General features: G+C 42.9%; 1 protein-coding gene across 5 annotated transcripts in view; it reads right to left on the bottom strand.

Annotated features, from left to right (window-relative positions):
* Window positions 1–1,217: 1,217 nt before the first annotated feature.
* Window positions 1,218–23,542, bottom strand: part of ETV6 (ETS variant transcription factor 6) — a 181,895-nt gene continuing 159,570 nt past the window's right edge. For all 5 annotated transcript variants that reach the window (XM_032803014.2, XM_032803015.2, XM_075070530.1 and 2 more), the window contains 3 exons: window positions 7,545–7,687; window positions 5,421–5,521; window positions 1,218–3,703 (listed from right to left, as the gene is read on the bottom strand). In XM_032803014.2, coding sequence (XP_032658905.1) covers window positions 3,598–3,703; window positions 5,421–5,521; window positions 7,545–7,687 — 350 coding nt within the window. In that variant the 3' untranslated portion in view covers window positions 1,218–3,597. The remainder of the gene's footprint in view (window positions 3,704–5,420; window positions 5,522–7,544; window positions 7,688–23,542) is intronic.

The raw sequence follows: 23,542 nt of genomic DNA, 5'->3' as shown, positions 1-23,542 counted from the left end.
CCCCCTTCTGTTTGCAGAAGGATCTGGCTTGTACAGATCAGTAGCAAGTTGATGGCAGGGGAGGGCCCTGTCTAGCCACACTATTTCAAGAAAAGGCCCATCACCCAGTGGTTAAGGGGTTCCTTAAAATCTTTCTCCCTTTTCCAGTTTCCTTTGAGGGAGTGGGCAGAAACTAGGGCTACGTGGCAGTTGGCAAATCCTACACTGGGAATTCAGGGGCTGAGGGAGGTGAAAAGGGCAAAATTCTCCTTGATAACCACACTTCCAAAAATGGAGCCCATATGGAGTGTAGGTAAAACACGACTGAACTATCAGTATAGGTGGGAAATGGATCTCTCTGCAAGACAGGAGGGAATCCATTTCCTACAGTTGCTGTAGAAGTCTTTTTCTAACAAACTGGCCCCCAGGATACTAAGGACACCTCAAATTCAGATATTGCAAGTCCCTTCAGCCTGGCTGGCTGCTCGGTCATACACGCCAGCTCTTGGCACTTGCTCTACCACTCCATAAGCCATTTAGATCTTGACAGAAAGATGGCAACCTTACTTATCTGAAAAATTCACTATGCTAAGGGCCTGCTGTGCATCCAAAGACTATGTTCATTCTTACTGGTGTGTCTGTATGAGTCTTCCTTGGCAAAGCTCTTCTTCATTAAGGATGTGAAGGAGGAAGTGGACGCTAAAAGGGGATGGGGGTCACATGCCATAGCTCTGTGGTGAAAGAAAATTCCCAACATTCATAACACCAGAAAGGAAACATAGCTCAAATTTTTTTCAATCTGGATTATTTCTTGGTTTCTGCAGGTGTCAGTTACCAATTATTGTCAAAGGCAAAAACTTTTCTGTGAAATTTCACCCTGGGGCAAATAGGTGTCTGTTCAGGATTCCTTAACTTCCACCCCTTTACCATTCCCATGATGACGTTTCACCATGTTTGCCACCACAAATGGCAAGAGTGTGTAGACCAAATTGGCAAACTCCTCAGCACATAAATACCAACACAGCAAAAAAACATAGCTTAGAGCCCTTAAATACAAGCATTCTCCTCCTCCTTCCAACCCTGTAGTTGGAGCAGAGGAAATGAATGATGATCACCTATTGGTCATGGCCAGAGTACCAAGGGATAAAATAGCAAACTCTTGTTTTCTTTCTATTTTCAGATGGTAGAAAGGAAGTGAAGAGTAAGGAACTTCCTTTAAATCTGATGCCTTTTTGGTGTTTCCCTCTCCATTTCTCAGTTGAAGTCTCCCTTTTTTTTTTTTTTTTTGGCTTGAGTTTTCTTGGTTAGAAGTTTGCCAGCTCTGCATGCTATGGCTAAAGCCAGAGGGTATTTTCCCTCATCATCTAAGCCTCTGCCCCTGAGAAGAGACTGCCACTTGTCTCCTTGAACAAGGTCACTTTCTTTAGCTAAAACCAAACAGAAACAGCTTCCTCTCCCTTCAGTTTCAGGTCCATGGCCACAGAGCCAGAATTACTCAGCACCTCCCCCAATGACCCTTTTTGTACTCAAGGGTTTTAGAGCCACCTCAAGGACTGATGGGGTGGTGATCTTCTCTTTTGCTGATATTTATTGTTCTTTGATGCAGGAAAAAAGTCAAATACACAGTGTGTTGCAATCTGTAAGCACATCCACTCAGAGCATGGAAAAAAACAGTTCATTATGTGGCTGGATAAAGCTTGAGGGAAGATGTATTCCCAGTCTTTCTTCATGTGAGGCCAACTGGGAAGGGTTTGTTCTCATTCCAGGGTGTGGCACTCTATGCCCATTAATAATCCCTTCCCTCTGCCATATGTGACTCAGTGCACCTTGCAGTGAAATTAGACTAGTTACTTAAATATATAGGGTACCATGCCTAACCAAATGGAAAGTTTTCTGGATAGCAACATTCCTGTTCAATATTTGGTTAAGATCAAGTTTTGTATCTTGGCTTTTTGGTAAGATAGATTTAATGATCCTTTGATTTCTTCAATTTCATACTCCTATGAACTACAAAAGAGATTTTATTAATGAACAGACACAGGCTTCCTTTCCTTTGGGCATCCCATGATGCCTGTGCAGAGAAACTCCAATCTCCTTGTTGAAAAATTACATGATCTTCTCCTTTCCCAAATGCATATTTTGCAGCTAGATTTTTCCTTGACTAACAAAGGATGGCTGATGGGTCCATCACTTGTCCTGAAACCACCAATTCTCATCTCTACGGGGACCAACCAAAGTACAATTACAAAAGGAAATAGTTTTCCCAGTCTCCGACATAAAAGTCCATATGGATGAAAGGACCATTGCTCCTGCTGACAGCAATCTAGGCAAGGTTCTTTCTTCCACCAGTAGCAGGCAGCAGCCAAAGCTGCTCTTGCCCTAAACGCTGCACACCAAACTGGGGCTGCCAAAACAAGAATATCTTAAAATAAAAAGGACAAGAATGCAATGGGGTGGATTTTTTTTAAAATAAACAATGCTAAAAATGGGTAAGCCGAGAAGTGATCTCTGGCTGGTACAGTTGCCTTTGGGAGGGGTGGGGCAGGAAGTGGGAGGCATCAAATAACCAGTTTCGGGATACCAGTATAGCTATTTGATCTCTGGTTGTCTACCACATCTTCATGCTTCTGATTTCACTTTCTCTCCAGCAGTGCCGGCTGATCCTGGGGAGGCTTCTGAGTATTATAAGCAATTGTATCTTCCTCATTTTTCCTTCCCCTTAAGATGTAAAAGCAGCCCTTCACCTCTACCTCAAAAACTGCTAGCTGCTGTGGAAATTGCAACTACTTGTAATCACAAATACTTCAGCCCTTGCTTTTTGATAGAAGACTTGAACCAGAAAGTCCACCTTGTGTTTCACTTCTATTCAAAATCTTCTTTGCTAGAGAAAGGGCAAAAGCCAGCATCAGTCTATTGTGTTCTGTCTGAGGTTTTCCTTGTTTTCCCACCCCCCCCGGCTCCTCAGAGCACTTAGATGATTTGGTCCATGTGCCAGCAGTTAACAGGAGCCCATTGCCAGCCCAACATACACTGGGTCCCAAGCTTGTAGCAACATATTTTCCCCCTCCCCTTCAATTAGTACGTGGGTGTGTAGATAAATTTTCTTGGTAGCTTGAGACCTTCCTTGTGCCAGCATGAGCAAATGTGATCTGAGCAAATGGAACCAGCAGAGTGACCCCTTCTGTGCCACGGTCACCAGAGTTATGTTGTGAGACTTGCACAGAAAGTAATAGTGCTCCATTTATTTCCATAGGAAAGGCTTCTGAAAAAGCAAAACCTGGCATCTCATCCTACATGAATTAAGAAAAGTCAAACTGCATATTTATTAGGAAAGAATGAAACAAACCAACAAAAGGAAAATAAAAACAAGTCAAGGGAGACTTGGCAGGGACAACGAAGTAGTGCATGAGTCCAGGCTCTCTCTCCTCCACCTTGCTGCGGCCACCACCTCTGCTAGTTTTTATTTTTACTAAGGTGCTTTGGGTCCTGCATGGTCTTCAAGGTAAGCATTGACCCCATATTCTGCTCCTGTGTTCTTGTTCCCCTTCCCAAACTCCTCCAGACACCCAGGCAGACATTTCTCCCACAGACCCACTGAGGTGGTGCATGTTGGTTCCTTCAGCACTCATCCTCTTGATATATTTGTTCATCCAGTTCCTGGGACTCAAGGTGCTCAAGGCGGTCTGTTCGGCCACTCATAATCTCATCTGGGGTTTTCATGAACCTTCAAAACAAAGTGACATGTCAATCAATGGCTTCCCCCCCCTTAACCCTTACTACGATCCTGAGTTTCCTGGGCTCCTGAGTATCCCTAATACCCTGCCATAACATCTCCCTAGTTACTCTGACCCAGATTGCAAAAGTATTTAGGTGCCTAACTTCCATTGAAATCAATGGGCATTATCCTCAAAGGTATGTAAGAGTCTCTGTGCTTCCTTCCTAGTCTTTTTTTGCCCCCAGCACCCGAGTGTTTTCTGCATGACCTGGCCCTAGCAACCCCCAGATACTGATGGGCTTCCTTAGAACACAATCAGAAAAACATTTAATTACCTGTTGGTTTAAGTACACTATTTGGATATGAAGGCAGGCCCACATGAAAGAGAGGAGAAGCCAACTGTACTGAGTGGGGCCTCCAGCTTCATAGTAAGTAAATGCTGGTGAATTAAGCAAGGCCAAGTATCAGCACTGACCTCTCGTGCTACAGAAAACACGCAGCCTCTCTACTATAGATCTCTCACTACCTCCATCTTGCTCTGCATGGTGGTTTTAAGACAACTGTCTGCATGTTGTTCACAAAGTCACATTCCGCATTGTTCTGCACTGATGTGAGGGAAAAAAATGAATGGGGTGACTTTCTACAGCTGCTCTTCTCTCTTTCAATATTATTAGGGCCAGCTAAAAAACATCAACTGTTCATTGGAAAGTTTGAAATTTTTAAAATTCTCAATAAAAATTGAAATAATTGATTTTTCCCTCCCCATTTACTCCATTTTTTCCTTTGTCCTTCTTTTTTATATAAACTTTTTTTTACCAAAACACAGGGTTTCCATGAACTTACTCTTTTCCGTCAAAAATGTTTTCAGTGTAAATTATTTTGACTGGCTCTAGTTATTTCTTTTTCCATACTATGCTAAGAAGCCCCAAACAAAACCCTGCCTTCCAGTTAAAATGAGTGTTCCAAAATCCATTGATGTCAAAGGAGAGACTCCAAATGGCTTCAGGGTGCTTTGCATCAGACTCTAAAGTGGGATCAGTTTCCAGTGATCCTGCCTCACGAGATGCAGAGCTCCTCCTAGATACTGACAAATTACAGACATATACACCCACTACATCTCTGTTTCCCACAGTCTAGAACAGTGGTTCCCAAACATTGGGGTGTATTGCCAATACTGGTACTTCAGGTTTTGTGAATGGCTCACCTAGCTTTCCCCTTTCCTCTGCTCATTGTAAGCCTCTATGTTGGGTCCCATTCCACGGCTGCTGCACACCTCCCATTCTGCAGTACATGTTATAAACCCTGCTGGTGTTCAGGGGAACTCCAAATCCCAGCTGAGTGATCACAAGATGGAGGTTTGAAGTAGCTCAAGCTCCGATGTGGTGAGATCAAAAGACTTGGGTTTAAATCAAGCACTGCTGTGACTTAAACTGTGAAACCAAATGGGAGGCGCACAACTGAGGTCTTAAAGCCTGATCCAGTGTCCGCTGGAGTCAATGGAATGATCCCAGTGAGCAGTAGATCAGGCTCTTTGTCTGGTACATTGGTACAGCCCCCCTGAAGGTGTGGAAGCACCAGTGTGGAAGGCTCTTTCAGCTTTATGCCCATTGACAATGGTGCTACATGGCTGGTAGTGGAGCAACTTGCCCCAAACTACTTCCTGCTATCATCAAAAAGAAATCACCCCAAGCAGAGAAGGGGGAATTAAAAAAAGAGGAGCAATTACCTGAACAAAAGCCTTTGTCCTGGCTCCTTCCGGATGATATTTAGTTTGTAGTAGTGGCGTAGGGCTCTGGACATTTTCTCATAGGTCATATTTGTTCTGTTCTGTTTGTTCCAAAAGAAAAGCAGTGAGACACAATTCAGTACACCCTTCCTAAAGCTTTGGAAGCAGCTACAGAAATACCACAGCGAGGCAAAATGACCATGCTAGTTAAAGAAGCTACCTGCTCTGATCCTCTGTTGTTTGTAGGCACATCCTGCTTCTCCAGCATTTTATGGCTTTCTTTTCATACAGTGTGATTTGAATGAGGGTGGCTTCCAAAAATGGGGAGCGATTTTTAAATAGGTCACACTGGACTGTGCTCAACAAAGGCCTTCATCACGAGAAGAGACTTAGTTATGAAAGAGAGTATCACCCCATGTAGGACTTACTTTCAATGATGGCCTTTTGTAAAAGCTTGTGAACAGCTAAACTTTATTTGACAGCACTCCTTCCTGTTAAAGGTGGTGCTCCTCTGGGCTTCCCCTCCATTAATTAGCTAATGTTTACACAGCACTTTGAAATCTAGAGCCTGTTTCTCCTCTCACTTTTTTCTGGTGTACATCAGGAATAATTCCACTAATGTGTACATCTGTTTACATTTCAAAGCCCCTCCCCACACACACTTTGGCACACTGGGAATCTCTGCTCAGGAACAGTAGGAGGTGCATTGGCAGAGCTGTGCTGGGGAGCAGCTCTATAATAGCAGAGTGTCAGAGGTCTGAAATAAGATAAGCTGGCACAGCTGTGTGTGGGAAGCTTGTGCAGTGCTTGCCCATTCTATGCCTGACATGAGCGACTGCCATCAGTCGCTTACTTAACTGAGCCCAGATCCCTCACTCTGGTTTTGTTTTCCAAAAGGCCCCTTTTGTTTGCCCCTCCCACTGAGAGCCATGGCTGGCTCGGTGACGCTTTAGGGAAGGCTCCAGTGGCAAACGAGAGCGTGAGAATGGAGAAGCTGAGTTTTGTTCACCCAAGCCCTTCTGCTGCCGGCAGGCTCATTCTCCAGCAGAAGTGCCTATTCTCCAAAGCCTATCTGTGCTGTAAGGTCAAGATTTTCAAAAGTGGCCTGTCAGACAGTGGGTACTCAATGCTTTCTGAAAATTAGGTCCTTTTAAGATATCTCAAAGTTGAGTATCTAAAACTGAGGCACCCAAATCTCCATTCACTTTTCTCTGATCACATCCTGGGAGGAGGGATGGGAGCACGCAGGTCTGTGCGCTGCCCCTCTCTGCAGGCACAGACCCCAAAGTTCCCATTGGCCATAGCTCTCCATTCCCAGCCAATGGGAGCTGCGGGGATGATGCTTGCAGGCCAGAGCAGGGTGCGGAGACCCCTCTGTGCCCCCACCCCCCAGGCCGGGGCAGGCAGGGAGCCTGTCTTAGTGGCAGCCCCGCTGCACCACCGGAGAGCACGATTGATTGGGAGAGTCCCCAGGATCGACCAGTCGATCACAATCGAAAGGCTGGTGACCACTGCTTTAATGCAAGCAAATCAGAATCATTTTCAGACAAGGAAAATTCTAATGCTATTGTATTTGGTGTTTCTTACAACATAATATTTTCTCCTCCCAGGCAATAGCTGTTTTATCAATGTGGCAAGGAATGCGAAGCAGCTCAGCCTTTGGAAAGAGAAAACAGGCAATGTCTCAAATCTCAGATGAGTCCCCAAGTAGAGATTTCTATTAAATTGTTAACCTGTGGTTTTCCTAAGAAAGCTCCATACCAGAGACATTATGGCCCCTTCCAGACATAATTCTAGCTAGCCTGAGCACCCAGTAGGGTCAGACCTAAGGAGGAGGGAGATACCTTCAGAAAGCAGAACTATTACAACCTGAGTCCATATCATTTTCTAGCTAAATGTCTTTACCCACAAACTACCAGGCTCTTTATATAATGCCTGGCTTTCTGTGGTCCCTGCTGATGAAGGTTGGATGCTTTAGATATGTAAACTGATACAAATAGAATAAAAGATTAAACCTTTCCATAACTATTTTACTTTCTCCTTCTCTCTTTAATGTTTCTGGATGAACTCCAGAATATTACAAATGGCAACATTCCCTGGGAGGAAAACCCCACCGCTCTTTACCTTGTGGTTTCCCCACAACCGAGCCAACCCATTGGGATCCACTATCCGAAATATTTTGGATTCCTTGTCCTCCCATCGGATGAAGTTTTCGTACCGGCTGTCAGAAAGCAGCTGATAGACGTAATCCCAAAGCAGCCTGCAGTCTGTGAAGAGAAGGGCAAGACAACATCATCAGATACTTCTAACACGGATGAATTTGGGGAGCTCGCAGATCAGCCTGAGGTGAAAAGACAGTGACCCCATTTATGGCTTCATTTCTCAGCCTTCCATGCCCTTGGGATGAAACAAGCCAATAGCAACCAGAAGTAAAGGCCTGGGATAGAAGCTTTTGCCACTGGTCGGACTCTCTCTCAGATCAATAATGACTGAAAGTCATTACCAGCTCATAGGCTCTCTGAAATGAGAGGCTGGGCTCAGTCTTATTTCACATAGAGAAGTACCCGTACACCAGTAACCACTGACACAATTAGCCTTAACTGACCCCTTTGTTGGCTATCTCTTCAGAGAAGCCAAGGAACCTGCAGCCATGGAGACTAAACTACTGGCTCCCTGCTCCAGGTGGTTGTGCTAGGTCAGTGCTAAGGCATACTGGGAGAAGAGTGCACGTTATACCTTTCCTATAGAACAGAAGGCTTCAGTGTTCTACATTATAAAGCTGACACCTTTCACCAGTTCTAAATGTGCTTTTTAAAGAAAACCAAGGTACAGTAATTATGTGAGAGCAAGAGGTTAAATACCTTCTATTTGGACAACTGAATTAAAATTCCCTCCTGGCAAACACTCCTTAGGTCACTAACCAATATTTAGGTTTTAGCTCAGGGGTCGGCAACCTTTCAGAAGTGGTGCACCGAGTCTTCAGTTATTCACTCTAATTTAAGGTTTTGCGTGCCAGTAACACATTTTAATGTTTTTAGAAGGTCTCCTTCTCTAAGTCTATAATATATAACTAAATTATTGTTGTATGTAAAGTAAATAAGGTTTTTTAAATGTTTAAGAAGCTTCATTTAAAATTAAATTGAAATGCAGAGTCCCCCTCCACCCCAACTGGTGGTCAGGATCCAGGCCCTGTGAGTGCCACTGAAAATCAGCTCACGTGCTGCCTTCGGCATGCATGCCATAGGTTGCCTACCCCTGTTTTAGCTTGATGTTTTGAGGCACTCTCTTATGGCAGAAGAAGCCAAGAGGCTGAGCTGCTCCCCCCTTTTTCCTTGAGATGTGTATGTGGCACACATGTACAGCTTCATAACAAGCAACTGTGAATTATAGATTCACAATTCCTTGGATAGTCCTGAATAAACCACAAGAGTGCAGGCAGAAGCCTAAGATGGCCTCATAGTTGCCTTTTATCAGGAAGGCAAAAGAAAAGCCCTTTTTCACCAACAAACTAATGAGAGACAACATGGCTAAATGGTTAAAACACAGCCTGAGCTATCAAGAGAGATGGGTTCTAGACCCAGCACTTCAGCATGTCATTCTACTCCTCTTTGCCTGGGTTCCACTATCTGCTAAAATGGGGATAATAATATGCAGAGTGGGAGAACTTAAAATGGGAGTATTACTAATACATGTGAGATATGTTAAAATGTCTAGAGGTATTTTTAGTAGAGTTGCCCATTTTAGAAATGTAGGATCTCTGAAAACCTGTACTAGCCCTAAACCCAGAATTAACATTGCTGGTGCACCCTCTGTAACCTGCCTCATAAGGGATGCTCTGAGGAACAAAGCCATGCACTCAGAACTAGCTACATTTCACACAAATGGCAGCAGCTACCTAGCAAAACTAGTCCCCACAAGCACAGCACCTTGGTGCACCTCTCTCTTCACTAAATATAGCGTTCAATTCAAGGTTTCTCTGCCCTCCATGGGATTGGCCCTGCCTGAGAGGTTGACTCTCTGTGATCATGCCTTCCAGAACTGGTATATACCACGAGAACAATGTAACCTAGCATGTTGACTGACTGATACGACGAGGCTTGTGAATGTGGGGCAGAGCTGGTTGAAAATTTTGCAATCAAAGGTTGGGCTTTCTTTCGGGGGGAGGGGGTATTTTGGGGGAAATTGTTTTTTAAAAAAAATGATTAGTTTTTATTAGCAGAAAATTCTTCATTCCATTTGAAATTTTCTCATGATTAAAAACAATAATTCAGTTTTTCATTAAAAACTGGAGTATTTTTGCAGAAAATTTCAGAGGGAAAAAAAACCCTAAAGCATTTTTCCTAATTTCCCACAACACAGCAACTGGCATGCTCTGTTTTGCATTACATGGACCTCTGAAACTCACTCTCACTGGAGATAAGAGCAAGCTGCAGGCCCCCTGGCAACCACAACTATGATATTTAAATGGGATCCATCACTGTAGTATCTGACCACCTCATAATCTGTAACATATTTACCCTTGCATTTCCCCTGTGAAGCAGGGCAGTGCTATTATTCCTATTTTTACAGATGGACAACCGAGGCACAGACAGACTAAGGCCTCTATCCACAAAGATACTTATTGTCTCCTCCTCTGACCGTTTTGTGTGGCATGAGGCAGGTGCCTAACTCATTCTGGCAAGAAACACCGTAGGCGCCTGGAATCAGGTAGCTGGTTCCCATTTGTGGATTGCTAAGCAGAAATAGACACCTCTGTGCAGCCTGTACTTACATGCCTAAATCCAAGAGAGATCCATGGCTTAAGCCACACCTGTCTAGTTGGCATCTCTCACTGGCTGGCTTAGGCAGGTCCCTACCTACTATGCTGGCTTTGTGGAGTGCATTCTAAGGCACTCATCTCCCCCTATTCATTGTCTAGGAAGCATAGGTGGATCAGTGTTGTTCCTGTGATTTTTCTAGGTGTCACGATGCTCAATGTTACAATGCTTCATTTCCTTTGTGGATCCCATCTTAAATGACTTCCGGGAGGTCATACAGGATGTCTGTGGCAGAACAGAGAATTGAATCTTAGCCTCTCAAATCCTGGGCTAGCACCATAACTACTGTACGGTCCTCCCGCTCATGAATGTTCGTCAAGTATCTTTTTTGTCAAAAACACTTCATATGCCAGCCTTACCCTCTTACATTTACAATTTTTTTAAAAAATGTGAATAAATTAAACTGCCTATTCCAGTTTTCTCCTGCAGGCAATGAAGGAAGGAAAATTCTGGTTTTGAATTTGTTTGGTTTTGGTAATTATTTGGGAGGTGTTTGTTTTATAAAAGAGCGGAGGCCCATATAAGTACCTAAAGAGACAGATAATTCATTACTATTTATGAAAAACATTGAGCTCTTTCAGTGGAAGACACTATGGCAAAACAAATGTTAATACAGGAATCTTAATTTAAAAAAAATCTCCCTCCCCTCACCCTGTTTGTTTCTTCCACTCCCCTCCTGGCCGTGATCTTCCAGAGCATTGTTTTTACCCTTGTTTGATCATTCATGGATATAATGTTCCACCCTGTAAACTACCAGTTTTTTTTCCTATATGGGCTGTGGTATGATTAGCAATACAACCTGCATATCCTAGTCTCTGTTTTACACTAACTGAAATGTATGCACATGTATTGCAGGGTGAAAATACACCTGTGCCTAACAGGAAGCTTTCAAAAATTGAGTAGCTAGTAGAGAATGCTGCGGGTAGACTCAGCATTGGCCTAACTCTGCTCTCACTGAAGTCAATGGAAGCTGATTTCAATGGAAGTGAACTTAGATCACAATCAGCACTTTTGAAAATTCTACCCTGAAGCTGTACAGAGAAGTACTCATTTTTAGTTATATACTAGAGTGGAATAATCTATATTGTTGCAAGAATTACTAAGAGGCAAAACCTTGATCCCTGAGGGTACACTGTTACACTGGGATTATTTCAGTCTGTTGTATCCTTTACAAGCAGATTGGGATAGGTCACATGCACCAGAATATGTGTGTGGTACATTATCCACGTCTCTGCTTTGACAAACTCTGGTTACATACTTTATGATTAACATTTATAGGACTCTGACATTTGGCTGACCCAAAATTTTACATATAACCTTGATTTACTTTTTTGTGTCCTTTAGAATCTTTGATACTGGGCACTTCTCTTTTCCGAATCATTTTGAGTAGGTGCAGACTTCAGGTATCTTGAACAGCATTGATTATATACATCTTTCATTTATGGGATGTATGATAGTAGGCTAACAAGTGGTATGTTGGCACAGTTTTGCTTTCCAATTTCTTCTATTTTATGAATAAACATAAATGGCCAAAACCTGCTTCCATTAACGTTAAGGGGGAAAACTCCCATTGTCTTAAATACAAAGGATTGGGCCTCAAAGAAGGTTTTTAACTCTCCTGTCCATCTGTACTACAGGGCAAGGTAATTAAGAAATCAGGTAGTTACCAGGGTAATTAAGACAAACTAGCTTTACAGATGGAGTTATATGACCCTGGTTTATTTTTGTAAAAATCTATAAAATTTCTCCAAAAGTGCTTTTCTGTACAAGTGGCATTAAAAATGATGTTACAGTTGTGAGAAAGTTCCTCCTCTACCTTGGTGGGTCCTGCGCTTACTGGCAGATTTGCTCGCCTCAGTGATCTTCACCTCTGGTGGAACCCCAGTCTGGGTCAACTCCTGTATCTGATCAGGAGTTGGGAGGTTTGGGGGGAACCCAGGCCCACCCTCTACTCCAGGTTCCAGCCCAGGGACCTGTGGGTGCAGCTGTCTATAGTGCCTCCTGTAACAGCTACATGACAGCTATAACTCCTTGGGCTATTTCCCCATGGCCTCCTCCAAACACCTTCTTTATCCTCACCCACAGGACCTTCCTCCTGGTGTCTGATAACGCTTGTACTCAGTCCTCCAGCAGCACACCCACACCCACTCCCACTCCCTCTCAGCTCCTCACACATGCCACAAACCGAAGTGAGGTCTTTTTTAAACTCAGGTGCCCTGATTAGCCAGCCTGTCCTAATTGATTCGAGCAGTTTCTTAATTGGCTCCAGGTGTCTTAATTATCCTGCCTGTCTTAATTGGTTCTAGCAGGTTCCTGATTACTCTAGTGGAGCCCCTGCTCTGGTCACTCAGGGAACAGAAAACTACTTATCCAGTGACCAGTATATTTGCCTTCTACCAGACTCCTGTAACCTCACTCCCGATCCTGTTTTTTTCCTTAGTTGTCCCCCATATTTATTTGGTATCACAGACCTGTGGATCCTCCCCTTAGGCTGGGGGGAGGTCCTTTTGCAGTGGGCGGGCTTCGCCCACCCACTTCCTGGATACCAACAGGACCAGACTCCTGTACCCCACTGGTCTGGGTCTGTCACACAGTATAAAGTTTTTAAGTGGGCTTAGAATGATTTACATAGTTCACCCCTGGCTCTGCCACACAGGCTTATTGTAGGAATCCCAGTAAAAGCTTTGTACCACATACATTCTCTTGATCTGAGTTCTGTTCGTAGTTCTGTCAAACTTCCATTGTGACCCTCAGCAAGTCAACTGTCCTATCTGTTGCTTCATTATCCACATCTGCAATATGGGGATGATAATATTTCCCTGCCTTGTAAGTTTAATTAATTAATGTTTGTAGCTCCTCAAATGGAAGCCATTTTGTTGAAGTACAGAAGTAGATTATAGTTTTCTGTACATTATTAATATTATCTAGCTATATCTCTGTCTGTATGTATTTCTGGATATATGTGTGAATGTAAACTGTTCCTAAAATCTATTAAGAGCTGACAGCAATGCCAGCTAGTCTCCCTTAGATTTGCAATAAGGTTTCATATTGTACCTAAAACTTGAGTGTCATGACAATTTGTGGATTCTGAATGTATGGTCAGCCTTGACCAGAGAACACTGGGGGCTGAACGTTGTAACTTATGATATTGGAAAGGGACTTTTGTGTGAATTCCTCAAATGGTAGCACATCTGACCAGTGACCTTGATGTCACAATAACTAGGTCACTCTTAAATATACCCACTCTTGAAACAAGTAACACTGCTAATAACCAGGCTAAGATTTTTGGGTGCACAGAATATAGCTTTTCACTAGGTTATAGGATATTTCACTAGAGATAAGTAAGGGAGTCACTCTGATGATACTGTAGGTCCCATGGCCAAGACACCGAGCTCTCCCTTTCTTACGCACTGGATATCCACTGCTGAAATCCTCTTCCTTTGGTTAAAGAGAAATATTTCTATATCCACCAATATCTCACACTGCAGACCATTATATAAATTTGTTTAGTACAGATCAATCACTCAGATGGAAGTCAATATGGCTTTATAGAAAAACAGATCATGCCAAAGAAACTTAGTCAAGGAGTCAATGGAGCTATGACAATATATACCAGCTAACGTCTGCTCCTTGCTGTATAGATTAGTCCAAAGTTTCTCTGGCATAATCTATTTTTTTTTCTTAAATGGAACGACAATCATTTATAGCAGCTCAGGATCTCCCCCAGATTTCTACCAGTTCATTAACAAAATGATAGCTTGTGGGCAAGCACAATTGTTTACAGTTTACATCCACACATAAACCTCTGTCCACAGCCAGGGCTAATGCATGGTTGTTGGTCAACCCAGTTACAGAAACTTTTAGAAGAAAAAGGGAAATTCTCCTGTGGGACTTACTTCTACATTAAGACAAATACTGAGACTGGATTTTCAAAAGGGGCTGTCTAATTTTGTGACCATTAAAAACCATCTGTTGCTATGTCAGCTAAGATAATAAAAGTAATCTAATCTCATGCTTCAGGGTATAAAATAATTATTGAGGGGAAGAGGGAAGTCAACAAGGAATCAAGAAACCTTTTTCGCCCTCTGTACAGAAGAGAGAGAGTGTACGTGAATGTGAGAGAGAAAGAGTGTACACAGGCTTGACAGACAAACTATTTATGCAGTTCAGTAAAATCAGAGCTGAGAAGAAGGTTGCCAGATTTTACAATACTACAGGCCTTACATAGGTTTTGTCTTGCACCCAGATACAAGGGTGACATACTCAGGAGAGAGATTAGAATCTGGAACTGTGCTGTGCGCAGTCATGAGGGTAGGGCTGGGGAGGGAACAGAGAAAAGGAAGTCTGGGTTCATCCGACTGGGAATGGGAACGTGGGGGTGGGAGGCTCAAAGGCATTTGGCCTTTGTATTGTGTTTGTGGAAAGATGGCAGGGAGCTCCAAATCAGGGCTGTGTAAGAAGCGTGCCAGGAACTGGGAAATGGGGTGACTGAAACTCACACCCATGAGCCATCGAAGATGGAACAAACAGCAGAAATGCAACTGCTGCTCTGGTCTCTGTTGTTTGTCTTGCTGCAACAAAGGAATTCACATCCTAACAAGCACACTGAAGGCAACGCACTTCATACAAGGCATAGTGCTCCACAACAAACAGATATTTCCAGTATAGATGTCAGGTGTTGTTTCCTCCCCCACTAAAACACTCATTTTAACTTAGTCCCTAAAGAAATCTCCCTCAGATCTTTCATGGCTTTTTGTCACCTGTTCTCATGGGAAAAGAGGGCAGGGACTAAGAAAGAGTGGGATTCAATCCAAACCTGATGGAATATTCCTGGGCAAAATGAAAGTTCTCCCCCAAATGCTCAGTGTGGCCCAATCTTATTCAACATCAGGAAAACCTGAAAGTGGCTCAATAGCCAAATGTAGTACAGGAAAGGATTAAAAGACAAAGACTTTTCAAGACTGAAAGTATCTCAGACAAGTGAAAAAGCGAGGGCAACTTCACTGTAAAAGAGGACCCTCCCAACAATGGTCGTGCTTTTGACTGTACAGTGTTTTACACTAGGGGCCCTATTTACCTCTGGGCTCTCTCCCATAGTAACCTGACCTGCAGATTCACAACCATGGAAAATTCAGCTGGAGGGATCACAACAGCACAAGGCACTTACAGTCCTGCTCCACCAAAGAGCCTGGAGCTCTCTACAGAGTGAGCATAGCTAGCACTCTGCTGATACACCTCATCCCCTGGAAGTCCCTCCTGGAAGAGAGGATGCAGCGCAGATGCACTAAATTACATATACCCTCCCCTGGCAGAACCCCTGCTGAGAATGACAGTAGAAATACTCCCTGACTCTCAGTAGGGGTTAATCCTGTCATGGGGCACAGCTGACATCCCCAACACAGAAGGGTACAACATGAAGGCTTTGAGGCCTTGGCCATATGCAGTTTAACTACAGGTGTGAATTGAAACCAATTTAATTCAACTGGTGCAAACATTTTTATTCTAGTTTAAACCAAGTTTATTTCAATTTAGTTTAAGCTTATTAAACCTAAGCAACTCCTGAGGCCATGTCTACACTACGGAACTTACAGCGGCACAGCTGTACTGCTGCAGCTGCGCCTTTGTAAGGTCTCCTGTGTAACTGCTCTCTACCAGTGACAGAGAGCTCTCTCCTGCTGGCATAACTCAACCACCCACAAGGAGCGTCAGTAGCTATGTCAATGGGAGAGCAAAAGTGCTAGTGTAGACAAAACCTAAATCAAATAAGTGTGTCTATACAGGGGTGTTAACTATTGACAAGGCCTGAGGTACTGAAGTGAATCTAGCCCAGGAATGTACACTGTCCAGTCTATGGGGCTAGACCACTGTGAGGCACTGAACACCTCCTGTGAAGGGTTTGGCACCCAGTTGACTTCAATGGGGATTGGAGACACTTAGCATCTACTTATTCCATCTGTCTAGTTATGGTATTTATGGAATGCCAGTCACCATAACACCTAGACACTGAAGCACAGTAGGATCAGAGATGCTGAAGACACAAAAATAAATACTATTGTTGCTTCTGGCTTCCGATCTCACTAAAACAGGACCACAATGTAATCTGTGGCCTTTATAACTACAGGGTTAGGACAAAGGCTGACTAGCTGCGGGATGCTACTGCAGGTGAAATCAAACAAGTAATTCCTATTCATTTATCAAGTGACAAAAGCTGAACTGAAAAAAGACACTCATACTGAAATAAGAGCATCGACACGGGGATTACACTGATATAACTGTATCAGTTTAAATTCACACCCTAGGTTATACTGAAAAAAATTTCCCATGAAGACCTTGCTTTACAGTCTCATTCACATCACTCTGGCTGTGCAAAGGGGCCTTAGGGTATGTCTATACTTAAACTGTTACAGCGACATAGCTGCAGCTATGCCTCTGTAGTCCTTTCGTGTAGATGCTACCTATGCCGACGGGAGAGGTTCTCCATCAGTGTAAGTAATCCACCTCCCTGAGAGATGGTAGCTAGGTCAATGGAACAATTCGTCCATCAACCTAGTGCTGTATACACCAGCGAATACGTCTGCATAGCTTTGTCTTTCTGGGGTTTGGATTTTTCACATCCCTGACAGATGTAGCTATGCAGATGTGAGTTCTCAATATAGATCAGCCCTTACAGTGTGTGTAAATTCCAATGTAAAGGGGCCACCGTGTAAATGAGGCCAGGTCTACATGATACACTTACTTCGGTATAACTGTCACTCAAAGGTATGAAAAATCGACACCCCTAAGTACTGTAGTTAATCTGACCGTAAACCCCTGTGTAAACAGTGCTAAGCCCGGAGAGCTTCTCCCATTGACATAGCTACCTCCTTTCATGGAGGTAGAGCCATTTAGCTGACAGGAGATCTCCCATCGGCTTAGAGCATCTTCACCAGAAGTGCTACAGTGGCACAGCTGCATTGGTGCAAGTTTGTAGTGTAGACCTGCCCGCAGAATCAGGCTCTTAAATCCATAATTCAATGGCAAGTATTTAAACAAGGCCAATGATCTTTTCATTGGATGGCACAGTTGAGGGGAAAGAATCACAGGCCACATCCTTGATAAAAGTGATTCTGCTGCAGTGGTGTTAGCAACATTAGGAGTCTGGTAGGCATTGTTTTCACTGCTAAAAGGGGGTCATTTTTTACTTGAGGGTAACTAACACATCTGAGGTATCTTGAAGTTAAAAACAAAGTGAAGATAAGGCACTTCAGTTTTAGGTGAGGTAATTTTAACGAGGTTAACCATGGATAGGACATAAGGCTGTTAACCTCACAATTTACCTTACAGTAAAACTGCAGTGTCTGGTCTTCACTATGTTTTTACCTCAGGATAGCTCGGGAAAGTTAATTACCCCTGAGATGAAAACAATACACCTCTTTTGGCAATGAAGACAAGGTCTTATATTTTAGTGTAAACACTAGCTGCTGACACCATTTTCAGTACTGGACTGTCTAACCCTGCTGGGAGGAAATCTAATCAACACAGTGCTGAAAATTGAGTTGGCAGCCAAAGCCCTGCATGCAGTCAGGCTCCCACACTGCTAAACTGGCACAACTATGAGCAGTTTTTCAAAAATGTCCCTCATGTAGATAAGAGTACGGATTGCAGAGTCAAATCTGAACAGCTTGAACTGTCAACATCTCTCTCTTGCAAAGAGGGGAAAATCACTGAGTTGAAGCTTGCAAGACAGTTCACTGTCTAGCATCTCAGTTTGCACAATGAAGTTAACACTTTCTCTTGCTCAGCGGCAAGGTGAGCTGGAGCGGGGAGGAGCAGCAATCATATGTGACAGCTAAATACATAATTGAATGGAGAGCCTGAGGGCTTGTCTTCACAGGGAAACGAACTAGAATAGTTATTCCAGCGTAATTATTCTGCAATATCTCCCTGCATGGACACTCTGTTGCAAAATAACAGTGACTATCTACTTCATTCAGAAAGCAGAGTAATTATACCAGAATAAAATCACTTTCATTCCAGAACAGTGTCCACACAAGGGAGTTATTCTGGAATAGTTAACCTAAGAACATAAGAACGGCCAACCTGGATCAGACCAAAGGTCCATCCAGCCCAATATCCTGTCTAGCGACAGTGACCAATGCCAGATGCTCCAGAGGGAGTGAATATAACAGGTAATGATCAAGTGATTTCTCTCCTGTCATCCGTCTCCATCCTCTGACAAACAGAGGTTAGGGAAACATTCCTTACCCATCCTGGCTAATATCCATTAATGGACTTACCTCCATGAATTTATCTAGTTCTCTTTTAAACCCTGTTATAGTCCTAGCCTTCACAGCCTCCTCAGGTAAGGAGTTCCACACTGTGTGCTGTGTGAAGAACTACTTCCTTTTATTTGTTTTAAACCTGCTGCCCATTAATTTCATTTGATGGCCCCTAGTTCTTATATTATGGGAACAAGTAAATAACTTTTCCTTATTCACTTTCTCCACACCACTCATGATTTTATATACCTCTATCATATCCCCTCTTAGTCTCCTCTTTTCCAAGCTGAAAAATCCTAGCCTCTTTAATCTTTCCTCATATGGAACCTGTTCCAAACCCCTAATCATTTTAGTTGCCCTTCTGTGAACCTTTTCTAATGCCAGTATATCTTTTTTGAGATGAGGAGACCACATCTGTACGCAGTATTCAAGATGTGGGCGTACCATGGATTTATATAAGGGCAATAAGATATTCTCCATTTTATTCTCTATCCCTTTTTGAATGATTCCTGACATCCTGTTTGCTTTTTTGACTGCCGCTGCTCACTGTGTGGATGTCTTCAGAGAACTATCCACAATGACTTCAAGATCTCTTTCCTGATTAATAGTAGCTAAATTAGCCCCCATCATATTGTATGTATAGTGGGGGTTATTTTTTCCAATGTGCATTACTTTACATTTATCCACATTAAATTTCATTTGCCATTTTGTTGCCCAATCACTTAGTTTTGTGATTTTTCACAATCTGCTTTGGTCTTAACTATCTTGAGTAGTTTAGTATCATCTGCAAACTTTGCCAACTCACTGTTTACCCCTTTCTCCAGATCATTTATGAATAAGTTGAATAGGATTGGTCCTAGGACTGACCCTTGGGGAACACCACTAGTTACCCCTCTCCATTCTGAGAATTTACCATTTATTCCTACCTTTGTTCCCTGTCTTTTAACCAGTTCTCAGTCCATGAAAGGATCTTCCCTCTTATCCCATGACAACTTTAATTTACGTAAGAGCCTTTGGTGAGGGACCTTATCAAAGGCTTTCTGGAAATCTAAGTACACTATGTCCACTGGATTCCCTTTGTTCACATGTTTGTTGACCCCTTCAAAGAACTCTAATAGATTAGTAAGACATGATTTCCCCTTACAGAAACCATGTTGACTTTTGCCCAACAAGTTATGTTCTTCTATGTATTCTTTACTATCATTTCAACTAATTTGCCTGGTACTGACTTTAGACTTACCGGTCTGTAATTGCCGGGATCACCTCTAGAGCCCTTTTAAAATATTGGTGTTACATTAGTTATGTCAGTCAGTCTTCCCCATGTAGACAAGTCATTACTGAAAGGGGAACTGAAAGGCTTCTCATCTGCTGTGACCTGAGCCCATGATTCTGAGTTTTTGCTGCGACAGTGGACGGGAACATAATCACCGAAAGTCCTGTTATAGGGTACTGGTGTCCTTGGTCATCTTGACATTTTACTTTCAGGTTCCTCAGTTTCTCCAGTTTGTAAATTGATGATAATAATGAAAGGGTATTGTGAGGCTTGGTTCATTATCTGTAAAATGCTTGGAGTCCTTGGATGCAAGGCACTACAGAAACACTGACTTCAAATTAGGCTTCATTTGCATTTAAAATATGTGTGTTTGGGGATCTGGTCACAGACACAGAGTGGGTTAAAACATGCTTTCATTTTGTGGTATGGTGTAGCTGGACCTTCTATTCCCTACTCTACCACTGACCTGCTGTGTGACTCTCGGAAAGTCACTACATCCATCCCCACTTGCCATTGGCTGACTATTTAGTCTGTGAACCTTTGAAGTAGGGATTGTCTCTCATGTGTTTACACAGTAGCTAATACAATGGGGCCCTGATCCTATGTGGTGCCTACAGGCACTAGTATAATGCAAATACTGAAAGCAGAGCAGGAAGGTGCATTCCTTACATAGGTCAAAGAGCTAATGATATCAATTTCTTTAAGGGCTTGTCCGCACACAAAAGTTGTACTGTTAAAACTTAACCAATATAATTAAATCAGTACAATCCTGGTAGTGTGGAACCAGTTACACCTGTATAAAGCTGCTAATACTAGGGGCAGGTCTACATTACAGATGGGGACGACGCTCTGAGATCTGTTTCAGAGTGGTAGCTGCATTAGTCTGTATCAGCAAAAACAATGAGGAGTCCTTGTGGTACTTTAGAGACTAACAAATGTATTTGGGCATAAGCTTTCATGGGCTAAAATCCATGCTCTGAGATTGAACCACTGGAGGTCGATTACCGGGTCTAGTAAAGACTCACCAAATTGACTGTAGATCGCTCTCCAGTTGACCCCTGTACTATACCCCCAAAGAGAAGAGTAAGGTTAAGTTGATGGGGGAGAGTTTGTCCCATCAACCCGCCGTGGTGTAGACCCCAGTAACTCAACCTAAGGTACGTCAACTCCAGCAGCTGGAGTTGCGTAGCGTAGGTTGACTTACCACCGTAGTATAGACATAGCCTCATAGAGCTTATTCTTGTACAGAAAGGGGAATGAGCTCTACTGGTATAATGCGCTTTTATACCAGTCTGACTGTGTCCACGCAGGGGAGTTGTACCAGTATAACTAGTTAAGTGAAAAAATCAGCCCCTAATTGACATATTTAGACTGGTACAAAATATGTGTGTAAATGAGGCCTAAGAGAGAAAAAGGAGACTCCCTGAACTCAACTCTTGGCAGGTAAGTTAAAGAAGAACTGATTACTAGCTCTTTTCTTTTTGAAATGTGTTGATCTGCAATGTTTAAACCTACCATTGATCTGGGATCTTAATCAGTTTATTTTTTTTTCTTATTTTTTTAAAAATAAGCTTTTCAGTTCATCATAAAAGTTGAAAAATCAACATTCATGGGTTTACTGCTCAAACTTTCTTAAAAGATCTACTGTCAATTGTTTGTTTATTTTTTAAAATGCCTGTTTATAAACCCCCTTAGAGGAATATAAAGGGTAGGAAATCCAGAAATCAAGTCCTCACTGAATATCCAGGTGAAATTCATCCTTTTGCAGAGGACTAGCACATGGCTTATGCACATTTTAAGTTCTATTTTGTAATCTTAAGTGGAATATGAATTGCGGATAGCCCATGCGCTGGCCTTCTGCACTGAACTAAATTTCCCCCTCAGCAAGCACACAGATTGGTTAGTGAAGGCGCCTTCCACCAACCCTGTGAGATAAGCATTATCCTCATTTTACAGGTGGGGAAACTGAGACAGTGATTGCAAATCAGAGCTGGGAGTAGAACCCACTCTCATGGCTTTAGCAGAGTACAGAACCTGGCAGCTATTATAGAAGAATTACTACACTATTCAGTTGCAGTGATCTAACACACTGATGTTGTGGAAGTCGTGCCTCTCAGCAGCTTACATATAACACTGCTTGTCCTCAAGACTCCTGGAAATGGAGAAACACACCAGTCAGTCCACAAAGCTAAACAGAGCCCAGTTGCTATGGTAACCTGACTGATAAGCACTGCATGCCAATAGTGTATGGCTACACAGCATTTTGGACCAAACAGGGTCTCCTTGCCTGGATCAACAGACTTGTGCTAGCAGGGCTCACACTAGTGCTCTAAAAATAACTGTGTAGACAATGCTTTGAAGTTGTGGCTCGGACTCTGAAACCCACCCTACTCAGAGCTTGAATATCAATACACAGCATGGTTTGGAGCTTCCAAACTATCTGCACAAATTGATGTACCTCTTTTGCTATATACGGTCAGGCAGCCTTCCACAGTCCAGAGTTTGCCATGAAGTTCCTGTGGTGGCCAAAGCCACAAGAAGTTGTTGGGTCCATGACGATGGTCCAGCACAACCTAATTATAGGTTATCAGACTGCTTCCTGACACCCTCCATCACACACCTCTCTCACAAAAACTATACTTCCTAATTCTCAGTTATACTACAGAGGAGCCATGGAAAAAGTATGGTAAAGGGATGTCATCACTTTCCAAAATCTCAAGCTCAGAGATAAGGGTGAACGTCATGTCATGGGGTTTGTGCTGTGGATTAATGAGCTAACTTTTCTTCCCTGGAGAGCTGCTATAGCAAAACACAGCCACTCCCCAAAATAACACTGGGAGCTCATTAACTGATCAAAGGTGCTCTACAGTGACTTGAGGCTCCTCAAAGAGGTTTGGGAGCACCAATGGACATTTATATGAGTAATAAGAACATTCACATGAACCACAAGGGATGTTTCAAGGCATAAGCCAACCTCTAATTGACAAAAGAAATTTCCCCTGTGGGCAGATTATTACACAATTTATGTTGCCAGGTTTCTTGCATCTTCCTCTTAAGTATCTGATTCTAGCCACACATAGATCACTGGGCTAGTCCAGTATGGCCATTCTTATGTCCATCTGCAACAGCTAGTTGAGCAGACCCTGTGCATATGCAGAGAGGGCATGTTGTACACTAATTTAGTAGGTACTGGGTGTAAAATCTTGGTGTTGATGTTGATGTTAATAACACAAGTCCCACTGACTTCAAGAGTGCCAGGATTTTATCCTGCAGTGGCCCATGCTCCCCTCATAGGTACTGTGTCCCCCATAGGCACAATGCTTGCAGGAGCTCCCGCCAAGACACTGCCCCTTGACCATGCCTATGCCATGTGGAAGTGCCTTTAAAGCACAATCTAGCCGTAGATAGTTAGATAACATACCTTCCCAGTATATTTGAATAAGTATTAACTTCAGAGCTTCTAAAGCCCTGTTTTTTATTACACACTCAGAGGAGTAATTTTACACAGCCTATTGAATATTAGTGTCTCACTGAAATGTTAAAAAAAAAAAAAACTACAGATACAGCTGTAGGGGTTGATTCTGATCTCACACTATTTATACACTTATGTGGCTCTACTGACTTCAGTGGAGTTATTCCTGATTTACACCAGTGACAGTGAGAAATATGCCCATGTTTTGCATAAATAGAAGATAGATGGACCTGATTTTCATGCAAATTAAGGCCTCTTTACCCTCTTGGTAGCATAATGGGGCATTAAATGGAGTGTAAGTG

This window comes from Chelonoidis abingdonii, chromosome 1, assembly GCF_003597395.2.
Source record: "Chelonoidis abingdonii isolate Lonesome George chromosome 1, CheloAbing_2.0, whole genome shotgun sequence".
Lineage (NCBI taxonomy): Eukaryota > Metazoa > Chordata > Testudines > Testudinidae > Chelonoidis > Chelonoidis abingdonii.
The sequence above is the reverse complement of the archived record's forward strand: the minus strand, read 5'-3'. Positions and strand labels throughout refer to the sequence as shown.